Source organism: Arachis ipaensis, chromosome B2 (genome assembly GCF_059453495.1).
Source record: "Arachis ipaensis isolate K30076 ecotype BB chromosome B2, ASM5945349v1, whole genome shotgun sequence".
NCBI lineage: Eukaryota > Viridiplantae > Streptophyta > Magnoliopsida > Fabales > Fabaceae > Arachis > Arachis ipaensis.
The window spans coordinates 67,998,965-68,023,448 of NC_142437.1; the positions used below are offsets into that span (position 1 = coordinate 67,998,965).

Genomic DNA, 24,484 nt, shown 5'->3' on the forward strand with positions numbered 1-24,484 from the left:
AGAAGATCCGTTGCTGTCGTAGGAAGCTGTGTCGCCATGATTGGAAGCTCCCTCGCCGTTGTTTGGAAGCTCATTGGCCTTCTCCTCTGTTCGAGCGCTCTCCTTCTCTCTCGGTGTCGCCGTTGTGTTTCTGCCACTGCCCTTCCTCCTCGCTTTCATTCACGAGTCATGACCGTTCCTTCACTCCTCCATTGGAAGTAGATCTGAAGAGCCACGAACCGAGGTGTGGCATGTTCCTCCATCATTGAGTTGGTGTTGCGGTTGCCATAACTTTGCGTCCCTTGCTGTCGTCGACAATCACATTGTGCCCCTCCTCCCACACCTCCTCCATACGCCATTTTCCCTTTATTTCTGAGGTAAGATTTGAGATTTTTTTCCTATTTCTTAGTTTTTATTTTTTGTTTTTGTTCTTGGTGTTTCTTCTGATGAGTTTTCTTATTGTGTTGTTATTGTTATGTTCAACATTTTTTTTGAGGGATTTTGCTCAATGTTAAGGTTCGTTTAGTGTTGTAACATTTATGATTAGTGGAAAAATAGATAAAAAAAACTAAATAAAGTGTTGGTGAGACATCCCCAGACAAGAAATTAAAAGAATTAAAGCTTACTGAAGATCAGTCATATGTTTAACTGTTAGTTGTTTATGAAACTACCGTAAGCTATTGAGTTTTTTGGGCCAATTGAGATGCTATGAAGTGTATAGGCCTCTGGTTCAACCCTTGTCACATTCTGTCTCCATCTCCTATTGATTACTCACTTCTGTGAAAAACTGCATGCTTTGGATTTTAGAGACTCTTTTTTCTTCAATTGATTTATATTTCTTTCCTTTACTGATTCTTTTTGTTTCTCAATTGGATTGAGGAGTTATGTAACAGAAAAATAATCTAAGGTGGTTATTGATGATGTTGAAATTTAGTAGTCCTATATATATTTTTCAGCTTTTGATTTTTGTAATTTGCAATGCAGGGGACCAATGTGGTTCTGATTTGATGTAAATGTGAGTCTATATTTTTGTTCTTTTATTTCTCAAATCACAGTCAATGATTTTGATAAACTAATTCTGTGCAATCTCTGGTATGTAAGTAGAAAACTGATACCTAAATATACTTTTCATTTTTCATTAATACAAGTTTAAATTATATATAGCATTATATAGTTTGTGAAAATATACTTGTTCAAAATAGAAGGACATAGTTCCACACATATATGCCATGCTTAGGAAGAAAGAAGGACATAGTCTTAATTATGTTGATGGAGAAATCACTTTATATGCTTGAGCTTAGGGTATATACAGAGTGACTCATGTAGGAAATCATTCTGTTCTCTTTGTGGCAGAAAAGTAACCTCGTCTATGGATGTTATCATCTCCTGAGCTGAACTGGACCGTCAGGGTAATATTTTTTTAAAAGAATGAAAAAATAAGACTTGCTTTGTTTTTTACATGTTCTCTGGATATGCTTGTACTAAGCCCTAAGCTCAACATTAGTTTCTTTCTGGGTCACTCTCAGTTAAAAATGAACTACTAGATTCTTATGATGTTTACGTTACTCTTGAACAACAGTATACCTGAATCCTAAACCAGTTAATTTTATTCGTTTATTTTACTTGCAAGGGTATCATCAGTAGAAGAATATTTGGTGTCGAAGCAAAGGTGTTCCTATTTCCTCTCTATATTGTATTTTATTTTAGGGATGGTTGTTCGTAAAAGATGCTAACAGGCTCAACTCAGTAGCAGGGGGTCAAAATCTCGTCCTCCATCCACTCGTAATTGCAATCCTCTTCTTATTCTATTCACCACTCACTACTCACTGTATAGTCATCAAACTTTGGATGCTTTTTTCTCTGCAGAGGCACCCACACCACAGCTCGACGGCAAGTCTCGCAACGATACTTTCGATCTTGACTTTGAAGAACGACTTCAAACAGTTAGAAGGTACAACTTTAGTTCTTCTCATTCTGTTCCTTACTCATTTGGTAATTTTTCTACCTCAAATTTGGGAACTTGCTACACTGCTCAGGTCTGCCCTTGAACAAAAGAAAGCAGACGACCAAAAATAGTTTGGACCCATTGACTATGATGCAATTCACTCATGCAAATAGCCCCCCCCCTCCTCCTCCCCTATATATAAGGGATCTCTAATACCTGTTTTCTTCCGTGGCAGGGTACACACACATACACATTATTCATTAATTAAGCAAGCTAGAGCTACACTTAGCTTCCCTTCAATTCTTCTCTAGCTCTTCTTTCCATCAAAACCATGCCTCAAGTCGCTACTGAAATTTTTATCGTTGGTGTTATAGGTACACACACATACATGCACAATTAATTGATTACTCTCTTAACATATATTCTTTTTCATTCTCCTTCCAAGCAATTCACTGATCTCTCTCTGATATGTGCCAAAGCCAAACACATTGACCCATCATCATTCATGTTGCCTAGCCCTCTCTGTCACATCTACATGATTGCCAATTCCTGTCATTTGAACTTCAACACTCACACACCCTTCACACTCCAACTCACTACCAAGTCACCCACAAATTAATCTTCTCCCTTACCATCATCGCATTTATAAAATAACAATAATAAATATTTGGTAGCAAAAAATGTTAACTAAAAACAGTCTGAATTTATTTTATTTAATATTTATTAATTGTTACTAAAATTAATAAATATAAAATCAGACAAATTTAGACTATTTTTTTTATTCTCTAGCATTACAATAACATTACTCCTTCTGTTTCTTTCTTTGACGTATCAATATATTTAGATATAGTATTAGATATATTACTAAAACAGAAACTTTTGGTGACCAATAATTAACTTTTAGTTTCTACTAAACCGAATGCTTTTCAATTGTATGCTTTTTTTTCCTTAATTGTTGTTTAATTATTTTCATCTTATAATTTTTGCTTTTGTTATGACACAGCTTTCAGTGCCTCCAAAACCGTTCTAATTAAAGATATAATCTTTTTATTTTAATTCTTTAGCATAATGTGTTAATAATTAAATTGATAGTAGAATTTCTAAATTGCAAATTATCATAATGAAGATGAACAATTAGCTACAAAATATAATATTTTATTAGTATGTTTATTCTTTGTGTGATTCTTTTAAATTTATTGGGTTGTAAATTGTAAGTTTTCACTGGAGACCAGTTTGTAGTCGAATTAATTTTCAAATGGTTATTTAGTTAGTGTAATATATGAGTGTAGATTGATAATAATGTAGCTAAAATTTAAGTTTCTTCATTAATTTTTTTAATACTACTCCAAAGGATCGACGGCTTAGAATTCAGCTGTCTCTCTGCTCCAAGTGACAGTCAGTGAGGTTAGCAAGCACACCCTGATTCTCAAAAAATTCTGTGTGATTTGTTTATCTATAGTGGTTGGATTAGGTCTTTTCTTGGGTCTTCTTATTGTGATTTTGCCATAGTAAATTACCAAATTGCCCTCTCTCATGATTTTATAAAAATAATACTCTAACACACACACACACACATACACTCTCTCTCTCTCTCTCTCTCTCTCTCTCTCTCTCTCATTCCACAGTAGTTGATTATTAGAAGACTAATTTGTGTGTTCGCTCAGAGATTTTTGGTCCAATCCCTTCAACTTTTTGCTTGGAGTTAAGGTTTGTGAAATTCTTGTGTTATAAACTTCATTGATTTCTAGGGTATTGTATGATAAATAAAATATTACTTGTGTTGTGTTGTTGCTTGTATTGCATTGAAAACATTGATATGGTTAAATATTGATAAGATGTTGTATGATAGATGAAATGTTGCTTGTGTTGGATGATTTATAGGCACTAAAAATATCGAATTTGTAAGAAATGTCTTGGCACCATCGAGTGTGGATGTATGATAGGTTGAATCCAACAAGAGGGGGTATTAAACCTGAGTTTTATGACAAGGTTGAGGAGTTTATAGAAACAATTAGTAAGTTAGATGTTGTGAAGTCGGAAGGAAAGTGTAGATGCCCATGCGTTAAGTGTAGATGCACAAATTATAAAGAGCTGAACATTATTAAGATACATTTGTGGGAAAAGGGGTTTATGCCAAATTATTGGATTTGGACAGAACATGGAGAGATTGACGACATAGGGATTAATCAGATGGGATTCAATAATTGTGGGGAAGGTGGTTCAGGAAGTGGTGCAAATATAGAAGAATGTGATATGTATGACATTAGCTGGGAAGACAACTCCAGAAGGTATCATGAAATGGTTTTCGATTCTGTTGGTCTAGAGGATCCTCATGTAGAGGCTAAAAACTTTTTTGATCTTCTTGAGGTAGCTCAAAAGCCTTTGTGGGAAGGTTGTGTGCACTCTCAACTATCGATAGCTGTTAGAATGCTATGCATTAAGGCCGAGGAAAACCAATCACAGGAGTCATTTAAGCAGTGGGCCACCTTAATTAGGAAAATTGCTCCTAAGGTTAGTGCCATACCTAGGGATTACTATGAGGCTAAGAAGTTAGTACAAAAGCTTGGATTGAAGGCAATCAAAATAGATTGTTGCTCAAACAATTGCATGTTTTATCGAAAAGACGATGCTGCTCTAACTAGTTGCAAGTTTTGTGAAGCACCTAGATTCAAGCCTATTTCCGATGGTGGTTGTAAGTCCAAGAGAGTTCCTGTCAGACAGATGCACTACCTACCCTTAATCCCTAGACTTCGAAGGCTTTATGCGTCAATGAGTTCAGCTCCGCACATGACGTGGCATATAAAAAACCAACGTGATGATGGCGTGATGACCCATCCGTCACATGGGGAGGCATGGAAAAGCTTTGACCGTATCCACTCTGATTTTGCTTTGGAGCCTAGAAACATTAGGTTAGGTCTTTGCTCTGATGGGTTTACCCCAAATATCCAATTTAGCAAGCCTTATTCTTGTTGGCCCATAATTGTAATTCCATACAATCTACCTCCTGGAATGTGTATGAAAGATCCTTATTTGTTCTTGACTTGCTTAATACCTGGTCCTAATAACCCTAAAGCCAATATTGATATATTCTTGGGACCCTTGATTGATGAATTAAATGAGTTGTGGAATCCTGGTGTTTTGACGTATGATATTGTAGAAAAGAAGAATTTCGTCTTAAAGGCAGCATTGATGTGGACTATCAATGATTTCCCGGCTTATGGGATGTTGTCTGGGTGGATGACACAAGGAAGATTGTCATATCCTATTTGCATGGAGGATACCAAGTCTTTTACACTATCACATGGAGGCAAGGCATCATGGTTTGATTATCATCGGAGATTTTTGCCGACAAACTACCCTTATAGGCGCAATAAGAATGACTTCAGGAAGAATAAAATAGAAGAGGCTCCTACCAGATTAAGTGGTTTGGAGATTTGGCAAAAGGGTTAAAGGACTTGGAAAGATATCAGATAATGGAAAGTGGATCAAATCGCGAGAGTATGGTATTACTCACAATTGGACTAAGCAAAGTGTGTTTTGGGAGTTACCTTATTGGAAGGATAACCTGGTTCATCACTGTCTTGATGTAATGCACATAGAGAAGAATGTGCTTAATAACATAATGAATACTGTTATGGACACTGATAGAACTAAAGACAATGAAAAGGCTAGGTTAGACTTGGCTGAACTGTGCAAGCGTCCAGATTTACATTTGTGGTATGTCGGTGATAATTGTTGGTCCAAACCTAAGGCAGCTTATACTTTAACTTCTGAACAACAACAAGACGTGTATAGGTGGGTGCAACAACTTAGATTTCCAGATGGTTATGCATCTAACCTTGCTAGATGTGTAAGTCTTTCTCAGGGGAGGTTTACTGGTATGAAGAGCCATGATTGTCACATTTTTATGCAGTGCTTGCTTCCAACTGCATTCAGAGAACTACCTACAAATATATGGAAGCCTCTTACCGAGTTAAGCCAGTTTTTCAAAGACTTGTGTTCAACCACTCTCAAGGTTCATGATTTAGAGGTTATGGAGCAGAATATTATTCCCATTATCCTTTGCAAGTTAGAAAGGATATTTCCCCTGGGATTCTTTAATATGATGAAGCATTTGCCAATTCATCTAGCATATGAGGCACGTGTGTGTGGATCTGTCCAATATAGGTGGATGTATCCGTTTGAACGGGTGATAGGAGCATTCAAGCGAACAGTGAAAAATAGAGCAAGGGTTGAAGGTTCGATTTGTGAGGCTTTCTTGGCAAAGGAAACTTCAAGTTTTGTTTCTTTCTACTTTGAACCACATATCTTATCGAGGCGAACCTGTGTGGGAAGAAATGATGACGGCGGAGACACAATTAAAGCCTCTTTATCAATATTTAATAGTCCTGGTTGCAAGGTTGGAAAAGCTAAAGATCATTGGTTAGATGAACGAGACAAGGCCGCAACTCATTTGCATATTCTACTCAATGAAAGCAAAGTTAGCCCTTTCTATATGTAAGTGCCCAAATCTTTTATTAAACAGTTAATTACACTTGTTCTACTAACAAATCCCATAGCTTATAAACTCTAGTCCTACTTTCATCAAGGTTTTGGAAAGAAACTTGTCCTGGAGAAAGTGATGACCGATTTCCCCCTTGGTTTGCATCATATGTAAGTGCATAAATTCGTATCATTTATTGTAAAGGTTTCTAACTAAAGATTTGCATCACATATCACTTCTATTAAATAATTTGTTGCATGTTTCTAACTAGGTTCAAAATCAATGTAATAAAATTGTTGATCCTGGTTTGCAATCACTTTCTTGGGGTCCTTCAAACAAAGCAACAAGTTATCCAATTTATAAAGTGAATGGATATACATTTCATACCCTTGCAAGGTCAAAAGGAAAAAAAATCGATAACACCGGTGTGTTTGTTAAAGATGATATAGGCAGCGGGGAAAGTGATTGGTTTGGAGTATTAGAAGATATACTCGAGCTTGAATACACTGGTAGTGACTCTAATCGAGTTGTTTTGTTCAAATGTCAATGGTATGATCCAAGTCGTCCAAATGGAACACGTATTCATAATGACTACAAAATAACTGAAGTCAACCATAGTAAAAGATATCGCCACTATGATCCTTTCATTGTCGCCCAAAAAGCTAAACAAGTTTACTTCTTACCTTATCCTGGAAATTGCAAGTCTATATGGCGTGTTGTTGTAAACACTAAACCAAGAGGTCGAATTGAAATCAATCATGTACATGTAGAGGATGATGAGGAAGAGAATGATGTAGCTTATCAAGCGGATGAGAGCAATCCTTCTAGGATTTCTGACACCGAGCCTCCTATCAGTCTTAAGTCTCCATTTGGAGAGGACCGCATTGTCGAATTGTCCATTGGCTCTAGTTCTGGGGCTAATAAAAATGAAGATGATGATGTTGCAGACTTTGATGATGATATTAATTTTTAATAGGGTAATCATTTTTAGCTTGTATTGTTTTAGCTTATATATATTGTTCTTTACATATATTGTTCTTAATTTGTATGTCTTAGTTGTCATGTAACTTAATCTAGTTGTCTTAAAAATTCAATATATTTAAAGCATAACTCTGTCCCACACTCATTAAGCTGACATGTCTAAAGCACCACTGGAATTTTTTTCTTGTCCTTTTTCTGAAATTTAGGAAGCTTCATATTCTTTCTTATTATTTTTAATCTCTTTCTTACAGTTTGGTTTGAAGATTGAATCTCTCTCTTTGTTGCAGTGGCAGTAGTGAAGGAAATTCATTGGGAAGGTAAAAGGGTAGCAGTGCATGAATGAGGTGAGCCCCTTCTCTCACTCTCTCACTCTCTCACTCTCTGTGTGCCCCGCGTGCTCTCTAAAAAAACAATTTCTTCTGCATCCTTTACTCACTACCCCAATTATTAATCCTCTTCCTAATCTTAATTACTCTAATCCCAGTTCTGGATTTTTCCATGGCTAATTTAAAATCCATTAATGGAACAGAATATGAATCTATCCCATTTCAGAATCATTTTTAATGGATGTATTTGATGCCTTAATCTGTGGCATATAATTCATGATACTGTCTTCTTTTCCTTGTATTTGATATTTTTACTGCCAAGATAACTGTTATTTGTTATCAGGTTTGAATTTTAATCCAAGCTCTAAGTTATTTGTTATTTGTTATTTGATATTTAAATAACTACACTTTTGGTCTAAACTAGCATGTGATTAAGTTATTTCTGACTTATGATATCTTATCAAAATGATTATGTTTACATTTTTAATGGGAAAATAGAATATTTTACACACTATAGACCTGCAAAAAAAAATCTGTCTAACTTGATAAGCAGCAGATTGGTAGATTGCTGATCAATTATGAAGTGGGTTTGCTTGATTCTCTTTTTTGTTTGCTTGATTTCTGTACCCATCCATCTGCTCTGCACCCTCTCTAAACAAGTGTATCTATGCTCTGCACCCTCTCTATGCTTAATATTTTTACTTATATTCTGCAAATAGTTTGTTCTTCGTATAGAAAAGAATATAGGTGAGCTGGTGCATCTGCATTGTGCTTTTTTACTTCTTTTCTTCCTTTCATCTTGTATCACTGGTATGAGTTTGTTTTCCTCTCAGAACAGAATCAGATGAAAGTTTATCTTACTGTCAATTATATTCTATCAACCTTTTGAGTTTTGTGCATAATAGTCTTTTAATATATGTAGGTCATGGCTCCTCGGGTCAAGGGTCATAGAAGTTGGTTTTATAGTTGGTTCTATAGTTGGTTTCTTTTCTTCCAAGTTTATGCAACTTACATGCCTGGTAAACCAATTCATTATTAATTTATTACTCGATGAGGAATGCTACAACTCATTTATTATCAGGGAGGAATAAAATGAACCATAACCATAAGAGATGTCAGCCATGTGCCAATTAGAGGAGAAGCCTTTTTCTTTTCTTTTTCCCGTTATATGTAAATTAAGTTTTTTATAATCTACATTTGCTGCACTGTGATATGCATGGCTATTTATCTTAATAATAATAATATAATTGATATAATTATTGTGCAACAGGAAAAGTTTATAAAAAAGTTGGCAGAAGTTCAGGCTCAACATGCCGAAGCTCAAGCACAGGGAATGGAGCTACAACCAATTGATGAAGACTTGATTTGGGAGGAAGTGTATGGTGGGAAAAAGAAGAATCGAGTTTACGAAAAAGGGTCATTCTTTTCTAGCTCTATCAAGTCTGGAACCACTTCTGCCAATTCTGTATCTGGAAGAGTACCAAGAAATCAAAATTCTGTTCCTGATTTGCGAGAACAGATTCATAATCTCAATGAAGAGCTTTTTCAGCGTGTTACTCAACAAACAGATGAGCGTATTAGTAAGTTGTTAGATACACGCTTGGCTCCTTTGGAAAAGACTCAAAAGAAATTAGAAAAGTTGGAACGGGCAATTGGAAAGGCCAAGAAGGAAAAGCTGAAACAGAAGAGATGGAATGAGGCTTATGTTAGCTATTATGAGAAGGTTAAAGCGTCAAGTAGTTCTAGTGCAGTTCCACTACCACTGCCACCGCCGCCACCCTCAATGTCTTCGGATGAGGGCTATGATGATGATGAGGATGAAGATGACACTGAAGACTATAGCTGATAGTTTTAGTATGGTTGAATAATATACTAGGAATTATAGTTGATGATCAATACATTTTGTTTATGTTTTGAATTATATTGACTTGCTTGTTTATAGTACTTTTCTTTTAGTTTGATAATACGATGAATTTGTTTATTTTTTGAAATATTATAAATATTCGAATACAAATTAGATAAAAATTTGTATTAAATTTATATTTATTTTGTATGAAAATAAGTTTATTTCGTAATTAGAAAAAAAATTATATTTTACCTTACCGACGGATTTACAGACGGATTTTCTATCTGTAATTAGAGTGTAAGATAATTTTCCAAAGTTCAAATTACAGACGGAAAATCCGTCGAAAATCTGTCTGTAAATCCGTTTGTAATTACAGACAAAAAATCCGTCGGAAAATCTGTCTGTAATTACAGACGCAAAATCCATCTAAAAATCCGTCTGTAATTACAGACAGAAAATCCGTCTGAAAGTGCGTCGCCTTTGCAAAATCCGTCTGAAAATCCGTCTGTAATTACAGAGGGAAAATTTATTTAGTTTTTAAATTTCATTTTATTTCCCCTTCTGAACTTTCGAATTCTAACTACATTTTAAAATAAAAACAAAAATATTTTCCTTTTATTTTAATTTAAATTCGAATTCTTTCCCCCTCCTCACCTTATTCTATTTAAGGACTAACACTCCTCCTCAATTAGCAATTCGAACTCTCTCCTTCTTCATAAGTTCGAATTCTCCTCTCTACCTCATCCTTCCATTCTTCTTTTCCTCTGACACATAAAGGAATCTCTATACTGTGACATAGATAATTTCATACTTTCTTTGTCTTCTTCTCTATCATATGAGCAGGAATAAAGATAAAGGCATTCTTGTTGAAGCTGATCCTGAACCTGAAAGGACTCTGAAGAGGAAGCTAAGAGCAGCTAAAGCACAAAACTCTGAAGAGGACCTGACAGAAATTTTTGAAAAGGAAGCAGACAAAACAAACATGGCCGAACCCAACAACAATGGTGGAAATGCAAGGAAGATGCTTGGTGACTTTATTGCACCCTCTTCTAACTTCTGTGGAAGGATCATCTCAATTCTTGCAATTGGAGCAAACAACTTTGAGCTTAAGCCTCAATTAGTTTCTCTAATGCAGCAGAATTGCAATTATCATGGACTTTCATTGGAAGATCCTCATCAGTTTTTAGCTGAATTCTTACAAATCTGTGACACTGTTAAGACCCATGGGGTTGACCCTGAGGTCTACAGACTTATACTCTTCCCTTTTGCTGTAAGAGACAAAGCTAGGACATGGTTGGACTCACAACTTAAAGAAAGCCTGAACTCTTGGGAAAAGCTGGTCAATGCCTTCTTGGCAAAGTTCTTTCCACCTCAGAAATTTAGTAAGCTTAGAATGGAAGTCCAGACCTTCAGACAGAAGGAAGGCGAAGCCCTCTATGAAGCTCGGAAAAGATACAAGCAGTTGATCAGAAGGTGTCCTTCTGGTATGCTTTCATAATGGAGCATCATATGCATATTCTATGATGGTCTGTCTGAACTGTCCAACATGTCATTGGATAACTCTGCTGGTGGGTCTCTTCATCTGAAGAAGACGCCTAAAGAAGCTCAGGAACTCATTGAAATGGTTACAAACAACCAATTCATGTACAGTTCTGAAAGAAATCCTGTGAATAATGGGATAACTCAGAAGAAATAAGTTCTTGAGATTGATACTCTGAATGCCATATTGGCTCAGAACAAAATATTGACTCAACAAGTCAATATGATTTCTCAGAGTCTGTCTGGAATCTAAGCTGCATCAAGTAGTATTAAGGAAGCTTCCTCTGAAGAAGAAGCCTATGACCCTGAGAATCCTGCAATGGCAGAAGTGAATTACATGGGAAATTCCTATGGAAACACTTACAATCCTTCATGGAGGAATCATCCTAATCTCTCATGGAAGGATCAACAGAAGCCTAATCAAGGCTTCAATAATAATAATGGTGGGAGAGCACGGTTTAGCAATAACAAACCTTTTCCATCATCTTCTCAGCAACAGACAGAGAATTCTAAGCAGAGCCACTCTGACTTAGCAACTGTAGTCTCTGATCTATCTAAGACCACTCTCAGTTTCATGACTGAAGCAAGGTCCTCCATTAGAAACTTGGAGGCACAAGTGGGTCAGCTGAGTAAAAGAGTTACTGAACTCCCTCCTAGTACTCTCCCAAGCAATACAGAAGAGAATCCAAAAAGAGAGTGCAAGGCCATAACCTTAACCAACATGGCCGAACCTGGAGAGGAAGGAAAGGCAGTGATTTCCAATAAGGAAGACCTCAATGGACATCCACTGGCCTCCAAAGAGTTCCCTAATGAGGAACCAGAGGAATTTGAGGCTCATATAGAGACCATAGAGATTACACTGAACTTACTGTTGCCATTCATGAGCTCTGATGAGTATTCTTCCTCTGAAGAGGATGCAGATATTTCTGAAGAGCAAGTTGCTCAATATCTAGGAGCAATCATGAAGCTGAATGCCAAGCTATTTGGTAATGAGACTTCGGAGGATGAACCTCCATTGCTCATCCATGAACTAAATGATCTGGATCAACTGAAATTACCTCAGAAGAAATAGGATCCTGGACAGTTCTTAATACCCTGTACCATAGGCACCATGACCTTTGAGAAGGCTCTGTGTGACCTAGGGTCAAGTATAAACCTCATGCCCCTCTCTGTAATGGAGAAACTAGGGATCTTTGAGGTGCAAGCTGCAAGAGTCTCACTAAAGATGGCAAATAATTCAAGGAAACAGGCTTATGGACTTGTAGAGGATGTCTTGGTAAAGGTTGAAGGCCTTTACATCTCTGCTGACTTCATAATCCTGGACACTGGGAAGAGTAAGGACGAATCCATCATCCTTGGCAGACCCTTCCTAGCCACAGCAAAAGCTGTGATTCATGTTGACAGAGGAGAATTGGTCCTTCAAGTGAATGAGGACTACCTTGTGTTTAAAGCTAAAGAATCTCCTTATGTACACATGGAGAAGAAGCATGACAAGCTTCCCTCAATGCAGAGTCAAATAGAGCCCCCACATTCAAACTCTAAGTTTGGTGTTGGGAGGCTGATGACAAGTCATCTTAGCCTATTTTAACTAGTCTTTTTCTTTTGTTTTCATTAGAATTATGCACTTTCTTGAACCATAAGCAAGCTAATTGAGTAGATTTTCATGTTTCCCTTGATTGAATCAACCATGTATGAATTCATGCCATTTTATGAGGTTTTATGCTATAATTGTTGCATATTATGATAGAATGGATATCTCATGATTATGAGCATAGCTTTGATGTGTTTGGTTGATTAATGATAGGTGAAGAAAGCTTGGAGAAAGGTTGAAGCAAGAAGGAATAGCTAGGAGTAAAGAGAAGACAAGGGAATAAATGAAAATGAACCAAGAAGCAAAAAGTTGGACCAAAAGTTAGCCTCAAACTTTTGCACAAACTTTTGGGTGAAAAGTTAGCCCCAACGTTAGCCCCCTAACTTGGAGGCTAACGTTGGAACTTGAAAATCACTCCCTGGGTACCAAAAGTTTGCGCCAACGTTAGCCCCCTAACTTGGTGGCTAACGTTGGCACATGAAATTCACCCCTGGGCACCAAAAGTTTGCGCCAACGTTAGCCCCCTAACTTTGAGGCTAACGTTGGCATGAAGAAAACCTCCCTGGGCACCAAAAGTTTGCGCCAACGTTAGCCCCCTAACTTGGTGGCTAACGTTGGCGCCACAAGTGCACAAGGTAAAGCCAACGTTGGGGCCAAAGTTAGACCCTTAACTTTGGCACCAACGTGAGTATCAGCAAAGTGGAGTTAGCTGATATGAAAAGTTGGAGCAAAAGTTAGACCCCTAACTTTTGCTCAAACTTTTGGTCCAACTTTTGCAAAACTCAAACCCGGTTCAATTGGTTCGTTTTGGTTCCTCTTCAAACTCCAAGAGCAATTAACCAAGGCCTCTTTCAACCCAATTCCACCAAGAACAAAGGCCCAACTCAAGGCTTGAAGATCATTGGAAGAAAGTGTATAAATAGGATAGAATTCAAGTTCTTTGGGAGCTTTTCTTTTAGAGAGCTTTCTTTTGGAATTTTCATAATAGTTTTCGGAGAGCTTTGGATATTGAGTGATCTTTAATTTCTTAGTCTTGGGGAAGGAGAATTCACTTCTCTTCCTCTTAGTTTTATTGCTTTCAATTTCAATTACAATTGTCTTGGATCTTGGGTTGGAGAATTGAAGAAATTCTGTTTCAATCTCATCCTTGGATCTCTCTGTTTATTTACTGCAATTGAATTTCCGTTTCTGTCACTTGCCTCTCATCTACTTTCCTTGCAATTTACAATTCCCTTGCAATTGTTCTTGTTGGATCTAGGAAGGCATTGAGATCTAGACTTGGTTTTCTAGTCTCTGGGCCCTGAGATCTGAATTCCTAATTTACATTTTGTTTCTTGCTTTTAATGTTCATTTACTTTACTGCTTCAAGATCCGATTCAACCCAACCCTTCTTTTACTCTTTTGTTTGATGCAAGTTACTTTTCTTTGTTTAATTTCTGCAAATCCAATCCCCAATTCCCTTTACAATTCGAGCCATTTACATTTCTTGCACTTTAAGATTCCGTAATTTACATTTCTTGCACTCTAAGTTTCTGCCATTTAATTTCTTGTTCTTTAAGATTCAGCAATTTAATTTTCTGCTCTCTTTAATTTCATGCAATTTAAATTCTGCAAATCACAAATCACCCAACCAAATCTTGATTCGCTTGACTAAATCAACCACTAAACTAAAATTGCTCAATCCTTCAATCCCTGTGGGATCGACCTCACTCCCGTGAGTTTTTATTACTTGATGCGACCCGGTATACTTGCCGGTTAGATTTGTGTGTTTTGGAAGAAATTTATTTTTCACCAAAATACTCATCAAGTTTTTGGCGCCGTTGCCGGGGATTGATTAGATTGACAATGATTAAGAGAGGTGGTGATCTAGATCAAGCACTTTCTCTTTATTTTTCTCTAATTTCGACTAACCCACTAACTGCTTGAATTTTTGCCTGAGATGACTGAAACTTCGCTTTAGCAACAAAGTGAAGTTTTCCGGGAAATTTCTGGCTCTATGCAATGCTCTTGCTTACACAAGAGAAGCAATTTCTGTCACTAATCTCCCAAGTCCATCAACTGTTTGATACTTTGTGCCAGCTAACCTTCTGAATCACATTCTGAGCTTGAAAATATTCAATCATCACTTGAATTTTTGTGACTGTGCAGATCATGGAGGGGAACTCAACAAATTCTAACAATCATGGGAGTAATATCCCCACCTTGGATGAGAATGTAACCCATAGTTCGAAGCAACTATCCATAGCCATGAATGATGTTGCCCAATGGTTTGAAGCTTTTCCACAAGGAAGCATTATCGGATGGGAAGAACTGATGAATGGGCTCCTAGTCAAATTGAACCCATCACAAAGACTTGTTAAGCCAGAGGCAGAAGTGCATCCATTCACACAAGAGAAAGAAATTGAAGGTGCTAGTGCAGTAATAAGCCAAAACAAGCAGATACATCAGCAGACTCTACAACAACTGGACATGATGGCTAGGAAAATCACTGAGTTGAGACATGCTGTAATACATACATACAACCTGACTCAAAGCTCATATGGGAGTAATCAAGCTGAACACAGTTTTGGGGTCATTAACCATGAGCAACAGAGTTATGAGCAACTACAATCTCCAAGCAATCACTCTAGCATGCTCCAACACAGGCCTCAGAATGATGTGTACAATCCACCTTGGAGAACTCATTCTAATGGGAGGGGGGTTGAGAACCAAAACAAAAAACCAAGGGACTTCAACTGCAACAATCCCAGCTTCAAAAACCAACTTAAAACACACCCCCACAACAACAATCACACACACTTCCAACCCCGTCCTACCTCACCATTTGCTCAAAATGACCTTCATCAACCACCACAATTGACACAGTCACAACCACTTCCAACCTTTCAAAGAATCTATATTCTAGAAATGCTGATGGAGAGGTCCATAAAAATTCAAGAAATGATGGTAATAGAGCGGGAAGAAATAAAGAAACATCAAGAGATGATAAGCAAGAACCAGGAGGCTTCACTCAGAAGACTTGAAAGGCAGATGGAACAACTTGTTCAAAACCTTGCTGAATTGAGTGAGAAGGAAGGGACTCTGAACCCAAAGAGCCATGAAAAGGATGCTGTGTTGAAAGAGAAGGGAGTCATGGAGGAAAAACTCAAGAGGATGGAGTCTCAAGTAGGAGAGCTATCTCAACAGGCCGTCAAATCAACTGCAGTGTTCCCTAGTGACACAGAAAAGAATCCTAAAGGGGAACAAAAGAGAGTGAGATGGGAAGAATGCAAGGCCATCACCATATTGAAGGAAGTTTCAGAAGAAGAAGGAATCAGGCCCTCAGAGCAGGAGCCAGAAATCTTGAAGGAAGGTGTGGAAGAAGTTGAGCAGGAAAGTGGAACTGAGCAAGCCAAGGAACTGCAAAAAGGCATGCTGGAAATATACCAACCAAAAGCACCATTTCCTCAGAGGTTAGGAGGAGGTGAAAAAGGGAAAACCTATTCAAGGTTTTTAGAGACATTTAACTCTCTCCATGTCAATATTCCCTTTCTTGAGATTCTCCATCAAATGCCTACACACATCAAGTATTTAAAGGAATTGTTAAGCAAGAAAAGAGTTTTGAAGGGAGGACAAACGGTAACAATGAACAAAGAATGCAGTGCTCTCATCAAGAAGGACACACTCTCTAAGAAAACGGACCCAGGAAGTTTTCATATCCCTTGCATCATAGGGGAAACAAAAATTGACAGAGGATTCTGTGATCTAGGAGCTAGCATAAATGTGATGCCTCTAACTCTTATGAAGAGGCTACAACTGAATGAGGTGAGATCCACTGATGTAATCATACAACTGGCTGACAAAACTCAGAAGCAAGCTGAAGGGGTAGTTGAAAATGTGCTGGTGAAAGTGGGGGATTATTACTTCCCCACAGACTTTGTCATTGTGGACATGGAGGAAAGCTACTTACACCCTATCATTCTGGGCAGACCATTTCTAGCCACCACTAGAGCGCTCATAGATGTAGAACAAGGAGAGCTAATTCTGAGAATACGTGATGAACAGCTCATTTTCAAAGTTTTCAAACCTGCATCTGAGCCTGAACCAGAACCTGAAAAGCCTAAGGATGATAGTAGCCAACTGTGTTTGGAGGAAAGTAATCCAGCAGCTGAAACTCTAAAACAGTCCTTGGAAGGCAAACAAGAGTTGCAAGAGTTAAAGCCACAAGAATCAGTGGAAACAGATCAGAAGGATCCTCCTGACATAAGGATCAATGAAGAAATCCTCAAGAGAAAGGGAAGAGTGATAGGGAGATTGCCAAGAGGGTGGAGAAACAAGAAAATTCCCACTGAAGGTTTTTCTCCGGGAGATAACGTGATATCAAGTCATTATCTGCCAATCCCACCTGGCCTCAAAACCATTCCTTCCCAGCTCCCTCAAGTGTTCACAATCAGGAAAGTTCTTTCTATGGAACATTTAGAGGTCATGAATGAATCAAGTGGGGACGTTTTCATAGTGAGAGGAGAAGACGTCAAGCACTACAATCCACCCTAACAAGGGACAACCGTCAAGCTAGTGACGTTAAAGAAGCGCTTCATGGGAGGCAACCCATGTTTTAATATCCTTAATTTTTTTGTTTTGTTGTGCATCTAATAAAGCATGGTTTCTTATGCATGAACTTGAATCCTCAGGACAACTGCTGAAAGAGTGCACTAAACATTGCATGTAAAATGCAATTTGCCTCTAAGTTTGGTGTGCCTGAAGGCACCCCAAATTTTATTCAAAATGCATTCAATTTTTAGTGCACAACCAAAGATTAAGTTTGGTGTTCCTCTTTGAACACGGTTCATGAAAAGCACGAAGTTCCTCTGGATTTCGAAATTCATGACAAGTATACCATTCGCATGTTTTAATGCTTTGGTTTCAATTACTTAGGGTAGTAAATTTGTTTAGAATCAAAGAGCCAAGGTGACTATGATTTATTAGAATTAAGCACATTCATTAAGGACAACCAATATGGATTTCATGTCATCAGGAGACTTGACCAAACACTAAGTTTGGTGTCCAAATAATAAGTGTGCATACATGTAGAAGTCACGGCTATAAGCTCAAAAAGACAATCATTGATTTACATGTGCAAGTACTATTCATAATTCACATGGACTGAAAAATGATAGCAAACTTGTTTGTTTGTGCAGGTACAAAAGAAAAGACAAAAATGGAGGGAAAAGACAAAGGGAGGTACGGTGCTTGGTCAAAAAGAAAATTCACAAGTCTTTGAAACTAACATATGGGAAAAGGAAGTTCTGCAAGAAAAGATAGCTACATGTACAACCTAATGCACCCAGAATACTTCCAAGAAAATGAAAAGCAATTCGTCCTTCTCCCTAATTCATATATTTACCATCAAGCCACCCTTCACAAATCACCCTAACCGTCCATTTTGCACTTACGGGCACTATAAAGAACCACTTGGGGAACAAGTTCAACACCACCAAATCTCCTTCATGCACATTTCCTTCATCATAGCATAAACTATCTCTTGCCGAAAACAACCTCCCCACACTTCCAACAACATTTCTTGCTTCACCTTGTCAACTTTAGCTTGTCACTTACCAAAACTAAAGGACCAATGGCAGCTTCATCTAGCCACAAAAGAAGAAAAGACAAGTAGCCAATGGAGGAAAACAGGGAATTCGATGCATGGAGATACAGATCAGTTTTCCATGAGATTCAAGCCGAATGGATGAGACCTAAAACGGTACTAGCTGAGGTTCCCTTTGACCTTGAAAAGGATGAGTTCCCAGGTGTTTGGGAAAAGATCAAAAAGAGGAAGTGGGAGCTCCTGACTAAGCCAATCACTAAAATCAACATCAACCTGGTGAAAGAGTTTTATGCAAATGCAGTAAGGAAGGATCCAACCAAGAAACCCACATACAAAAGCTATGTGAGAGGGGTGGAAGTTGACTTCAGTCCCAAAGCAATCATGAAAACCCTTGGCCTGAAAAACATACATTTCAGCCAAGCAAGTTATGAAGAAAGGATGATAGGAGAACCTGACTACACGACTATTGCTGAAGATCTTTGTGCCATCAGAGCTGAATGGGTGAGAAAAACAAGAGGGGCTCCAAGAGTCTTGACAAGGGGAGACCTAACACCTGAAGCTAAAGGGTGGTATGCAATAGTTAGGAGATCCATCTTACCCACTGCAAACTCTTCAGAAATAGTCCCTAAAAGAGCCATCTTGCTACATTGCATTATGGTGGGAGGGGAGATCAAAGTTCATAAACTCATTGCTGAACAGATACAAGAGTTTAGTGAGAAAAGTGACCCTGAATCCTGGCTCCACTTCCCTAGCACCATCATTAGACTATGCATCGATGCCCAAGTACCACTTGAGGATGAAAGACCTAATTGGCTATATCCTGGATTGGCCATAACTGCTTACAGAATGACTCTTGGCCCAACTCCTCCAAGACATACAAGAAGAAGAAATGAAGAAGGGCAACAAGTGGAAGCCGAGCAAGAAGCAGAACAAGAAGGACAGGAAGGAGAAGACAGAGAAGAAGAGCAAGAAGAGCAAGCAATTCCAGAAAGAAGACAACGAATTCCCAGAGACCCCATGGATATGAGCAGAATGCAGGAAATCATGGAAGGAATGTCTCAACAATACATGAGGTCTCAGGAGAGACAAGAGGACTTTTACCTAAAAATGATGGATATGCAAAGGAACTTTGAATCAAGATTCTTCGATCTGCAAAGGGAACAGAATTTACACTTACAGGAATCCTTCAGCCACATATGCCAACACCAAGATGCCAATGTCTTGGCAATCAAGGAAGCCACCACTTTACAGAATGCAAGATACTCAGTCCAAGCTGATTACAACATCAGTTCGCAAATCAAGCTTAACTACATAGGGGAACATCTACACAAGATGGACCCAGCATTCCCAGCTTTTGATGAGTATTTCAAAGGGAGGAAAGAAGGAGAAATAAACAAGGCAATGATCCTTGAAAAAGGAGTGGAAGAAACGATGAAAAAGGCTGGATTCTGGAAAAAGCTCATAAGAAAAGACAAAGGAAGCACAAGTGGTCAAAAAGAGGCAGGAAGCAAGAAGAAGCAGGACCCCAAGAATTAAGAAGAACCAAGCAATAAATAAGAGGTGGTCTCGTTCCTTAATAATCAAATGATAATTGGTGAATTGTCTTTATGAGCTTGCTTTCATCTTAAGTCATTTAAGTGTTATGTGGAGTTCTTTTTTTAGCATGAGTGTCTGTTTATTGCTTTGAATAAAGTGAATGCCTAGATGTTTGGATATAACTCCACCTTCTTAAACAAATGCTTGCCATGCTTGTTCTGTTTCCAAAAATAAAAGAAAAGTTTGAACAAAAGTAACTTGGCTAAATTAGTGACAAATCAAGTAGAATTAAGTGGTGGTATGCATGCTTGATTGTTTAGTCAGATCACTGGAATTAGAGTGTAGAATTATCATTCTTTGTGTAGAAATTGAAAACTGTCTATGGATCTTGATGAATAAATGTCTTGGGCCATGAAAAAGAAAGAAAAAGAAGAAGAAAAAGCCACTGAAAAAGGGCAACCAAAAAGCAAAAAAATTGAGAAAATAAGCTAGGTACCAATGGTTTGAACTTCTGAGACAAATGCCTGTGGTGTTTATGTATTAAGGATATGCTTGGATGAATAGGTTCTGAGGAGTGTTTCAACACTTGGTAACTTGGGTTAACTAACCCGGGATTATCAACCAAAAGTCCATTATCAAGAGCAACCTAAATACAAAACATTTAGTCACACAAAGAGGTGCTGGGCACCAATGTCTCAAGAAGAAATGTGAACTAAAATGCCTAAAGTGGATATGTGTAATGCACTGATAAGAAAAAGAAAATGCCAAAGGCTTGTGCAACACATGACACTAAGCAAACAAGGAGCAAAGTAGCTCTAAGAAAAAGAAAAGAAAAACAAAGAAGAGAAAAGTGCCAAAGACATAAGAATAACAAGAGGCCATAGCAGTGTTTGATGGATGCAATGAAAAAGTGATAATCTTACCTGATAAGTATGAAAAAGTGATGCTGCAACTTTCTGCATAAAACCCTTCTGATGAACTTCAAATGCTTGCTAATATAGCAAATGTAATTGCTTTCTGTTTCATACTTTCTTCTCAAATAACTCAGGACTTGCTTAGGGACAAGCAAGTATTAAGTTTGGTGTTGTGATGCCAAGGCATCTTAGGCTAGTTTCACTAGCATTTTTCTGTTAGTTTTAGTTGTTTTATGCATTTTCTTGAGCTTAAAGTAACCAAAAAAGGTTAAATGAAGAACAAAGCAATGAACCATCCAAACAGTATGATTTTTATGCAAATTCCATGAGTTTTAGTTATATTACTTGAATGCTATGAATGGAAGATTTCTCATGAAATTTTGCAAGACTTTGATGCAATTGTTTGGATGATTTCAGGGAAGAAGAGGCTAAGCAAGGAAGCAACAAAATCAATAAAGGAAGCTTGAATATCACATGTGGAGTTTAAGTTCCAGTTTAAGCCTAAACTGGAGCTTAAACGCCAGAATCATGAAGGCTAAGAAATGCTGGAATTGAAGTTTAACCTCCAGTTTAACCTTAAACTGGAGGTTAAACGCCAGAATGAAAAGTCTCACCAAAGAAGCATTCCACGTTTAACCTCCAGTTTGACCTCAAACTGGAGGTTAAACGCCAGAATGATAATGCCACTCAGGAAGGAGTTCCACGTTTAACCTCCAGTTTAACCTTAAACTGGAGGTTAAACGCCAGAATGGGAAAAGCACCAGGGAGCCATTTCCACGTTTAAGCTCCAGTTTGACCTCAAACTGGAGCTTAAACGTGTTCGACCAAGAACTCTCCTCCAGGGTTGCTCTCTCCATTTCCACGTTTAAGCTCCAGTTTGACCTCAAACTGGAGCTTAAACGTGTTCGACACCTCCAGGGCTACCCTTCTAAGCTTCCACGTTTAACCTCCAGTTTAACCTTAAACTGGAGGTTAAACGTGTTCGACCTCCAGGATGCCTCCTTCCATTTCCACGTTTAACCTCCAGTTTAACCTTAAACTGGAGGTTAAACGTGTTCGACCTCCAGGGCTGCCCTTCCTATATCCACGTTTAAGCTTCAGTTTAACCTTAAACTGAAGCTTAAACGTGTTCGACTACATGACTCTCCAGGGCTGCCTTCTTCCATTTCCACGTTTAAGCTTCAGTTTAACCTTAAACTGAAGCTTAAACGTGCTTCTACAAAAGGCCTCACTGGAAGTGTCTGGCGTTTAAGCTGCAGTTTAAGCTTAAACTGCAACTTAAACGCCACTCTTGGAAAAGGTTTCTGGACCAAAAATATTGTGGTTTAAGTTAGTATTTGAGCACAAACATTAACTTAAACTTACTCTGGTATGAAACCCAATTGAATATCATGGTTTATGGGATTGGGCCTGAAGGATTGATGAGTCTGAAATTTCAATTTATTGAGTCATGTGCCATTATTTGATTATCACTAAGTTGGCTCAATGAATGTTACAGAATTTGGATCAGCAGCCTCATCAAGATTATGGATCATAAACCCAAGGCAAAAGGAAAGCAGGGAGAGGCCTCAAAGCCCAAGAAACACAACAGAAGCTCAATATAGAAAGTGTATAAATAGGATAGAAATGAAGTTAGAAAGGGGACTTTTGGAACTTTTACCTTCACGTTTAGCTAGTTTTCATATCTTTGTAATTGAATTCAGAGCTATGACTCACTAAACCCCCTTTCATTGGGTTAGGGAGCTCTATTGTAATTCAATGAATCAATAATAGTTTATCTTCTTCTTCAATCTTTTCTCTTGAATTTTGTTAGAAAGCTTCTCGATCTAACTCCATTGGGTAGTTGTCTTGGGAAAGAAACTACCCATAATTGGAATCCTTCGGAACCTTGGGAAAGGAATGGAGGATTCATGCTAGAGAAGCTTTCTCACAGTGAATTGGATTGGGGTTTGGATGGATATTGTGACATGTAATCCTACCAAATTGTGGTTCATGAAACTGTGTGGTATAATCAGTGATCGAGCATCATCTCTTCTTATGAACATTTAAACCAAGGGATTGGGAATTTGTTCATTTTTAGAGAGTATTGGTGAGCCAAGGGATTGGGATCCAATCATATAAGATTGCCAAGCAAAATTCAATGAACGCATTGCTTGAGGAAGAGATAAACATGTTTTGATTCGGAGATCTCAATATCTCCTATAACCCAATGAATCCCCCAATTCTGATTTCCATCTTCTCTTTACATTCTGCAAATCAATTCATGCAATCAACCCCCATTCCCTTTTAATTTCAGCAATTTAGTTTCTGCTCTTTAATTCATGCAATTTAAGATTCCGCCATTTAATTTTCTTGTCATTTACTTTTCCCGCCAATTTTACATTCCGCAATTCTCATCTCAAATCTTGATTCCGCTCAACTAGAACACACTTCTAATCCGAATTGCTCACTCAACCAATCCTTGTGGGATTCGACCTCACTCTATTGTGAGTTTTTACTTGACGATAACCGGTGCACTTGCCGGAAGGAATTTTGCCGATCGTGCAATTTCCTAAATCGTAGCATAACTAGTTTATGCGCATCAAGTTTATGGCGCCGTTGCCGGGGATTGGTTTTCGATTGACAATTCTCCAATTGGAAGTTAACTAGATTGAGCATTTTTTTGTTTTGATTAATTCAGTACAAGTTACTTGTTGAATTTTAATTTCTGCACATGTTTTCTTTCTTTATGCCTTTAAATTCAAGCAACTAACTCACTGACTCACTAACTGTTTGAATTAATTCCTCAATTGCTCTAACCATACTCTTCCATTAACCAAGAGTATTTCACTTGTTTGTTGCCTGTGCTGTGTTCTTGTATGACAGGTAGGAGAGGAGAGACATCAACTCCTCTATATACCGAACCAGAGAGGACCCTTCATAGACTGAGAAAGGAAGCAAGAGGGAAGAGAGTAGTGGGAGAAGAAGAATCTGAAGGAGAATCTGAGGACAATTTTGAGGAAGCTCTAGACCTCAACATGGATAGAGAAGTTCACAACCATGAGAGAGCTGATGGAAACAATGCCATTCCTGAGAGGAGGGTTCTTAGTTCATACATAAACCCAATCTCTGGGAATTGTGGTAGCAGCATCCAGAAACCACCCATTCAGGCCAACAATTTTGAGCTCAAACCACAGCTAATATCACTTGTGGAGAATCATTGTTCATTTGGTGGAAGTGCTAATGAAGACCCAAACCAACATCTCACAAAATTCCTGAGAATTTGTGACACTGTGAAGTCTAATGGAGTCCAGGAAGATGCCTATAAACTGCTTTTGTTCCCATTTTCACTTAGGGACAAAGCAGCTAAGTGGCTGGAATCATTTCCAAGGGGGAGTCTAACAACATGGGATGAGGTGGAAAGCAAGTTTCTGGCACGTTTCTACCCCCCACAAAAGGTCAATAGGCTTCGATCTGAGGTTCAAACTTTTAGACAACAAGATGGTGAAACTCTCTACGAGGCATGGGAGAGATTCAAGGATTTGACAAGGAAATGCCCACCAGACATGTTCCATGATTGGGTGCAATTGCATATTTTCTATGATGGACTCTCTTATGAATCAAGGAAGGCTGTAGACCATTCATCAGGAGGTTCATTGAACAGGAGAAAGACTGTGGAAGAGGCCATTGAAGTGATTGAGACAGTGGCTGAGAATGAGTACTACTATGCATCAGAAAGGCACAACACTAAGGGAGTCATGGAGCTGAACCATGTTGATAC

The 24,484-nt window shown here is 38.2% G+C and overlaps 2 protein-coding genes, 1 non-coding gene and 1 pseudogene across 3 annotated transcripts; 3 read left to right on the top strand and 1 right to left on the bottom strand.

Moving 5' to 3' along the window:
• The first annotated feature begins 3,832 nt into the window (after positions 1 to 3,832).
• LOC148574250 (uncharacterized) lies at positions 3,833 to 5,514 on the top strand (annotated as a pseudogene).
• A 515-nt stretch (positions 5,515 to 6,029) lies between these two features.
• On the top strand, positions 6,030 to 7,380 carry LOC110268850 (uncharacterized). Its single transcript, XM_088504427.1, has 3 exons — positions 6,030 to 6,421; positions 6,514 to 6,577; positions 6,679 to 7,380. The coding sequence occupies exons 1-3, from the start codon at positions 6,030 to 6,032 to the stop codon at positions 7,378 to 7,380; spliced, it is 1,158 nt and encodes a 385-aa protein (XP_088360553.1).
• Positions 7,381 to 9,047: 1,667 nt separating this feature from the next.
• Positions 9,048 to 9,569, top strand: LOC148574251 (uncharacterized). The gene has a single exon (XM_088504513.1). It carries the CDS (start codon positions 9,048 to 9,050, stop codon positions 9,558 to 9,560), a length of 513 nt encoding a protein of 170 aa, XP_088360639.1. The 3' UTR covers positions 9,561 to 9,569.
• Positions 9,570 to 24,167: 14,598 nt separating this feature from the next.
• LOC148574252 (small nucleolar RNA R71) lies at positions 24,168 to 24,271 on the bottom strand. Its single transcript, XR_015905637.1, has one exon. It is a non-coding gene; the product is annotated as a small nucleolar RNA R71 (small nucleolar RNA).
• Positions 24,272 to 24,484: the final 213 nt, after the last annotated feature.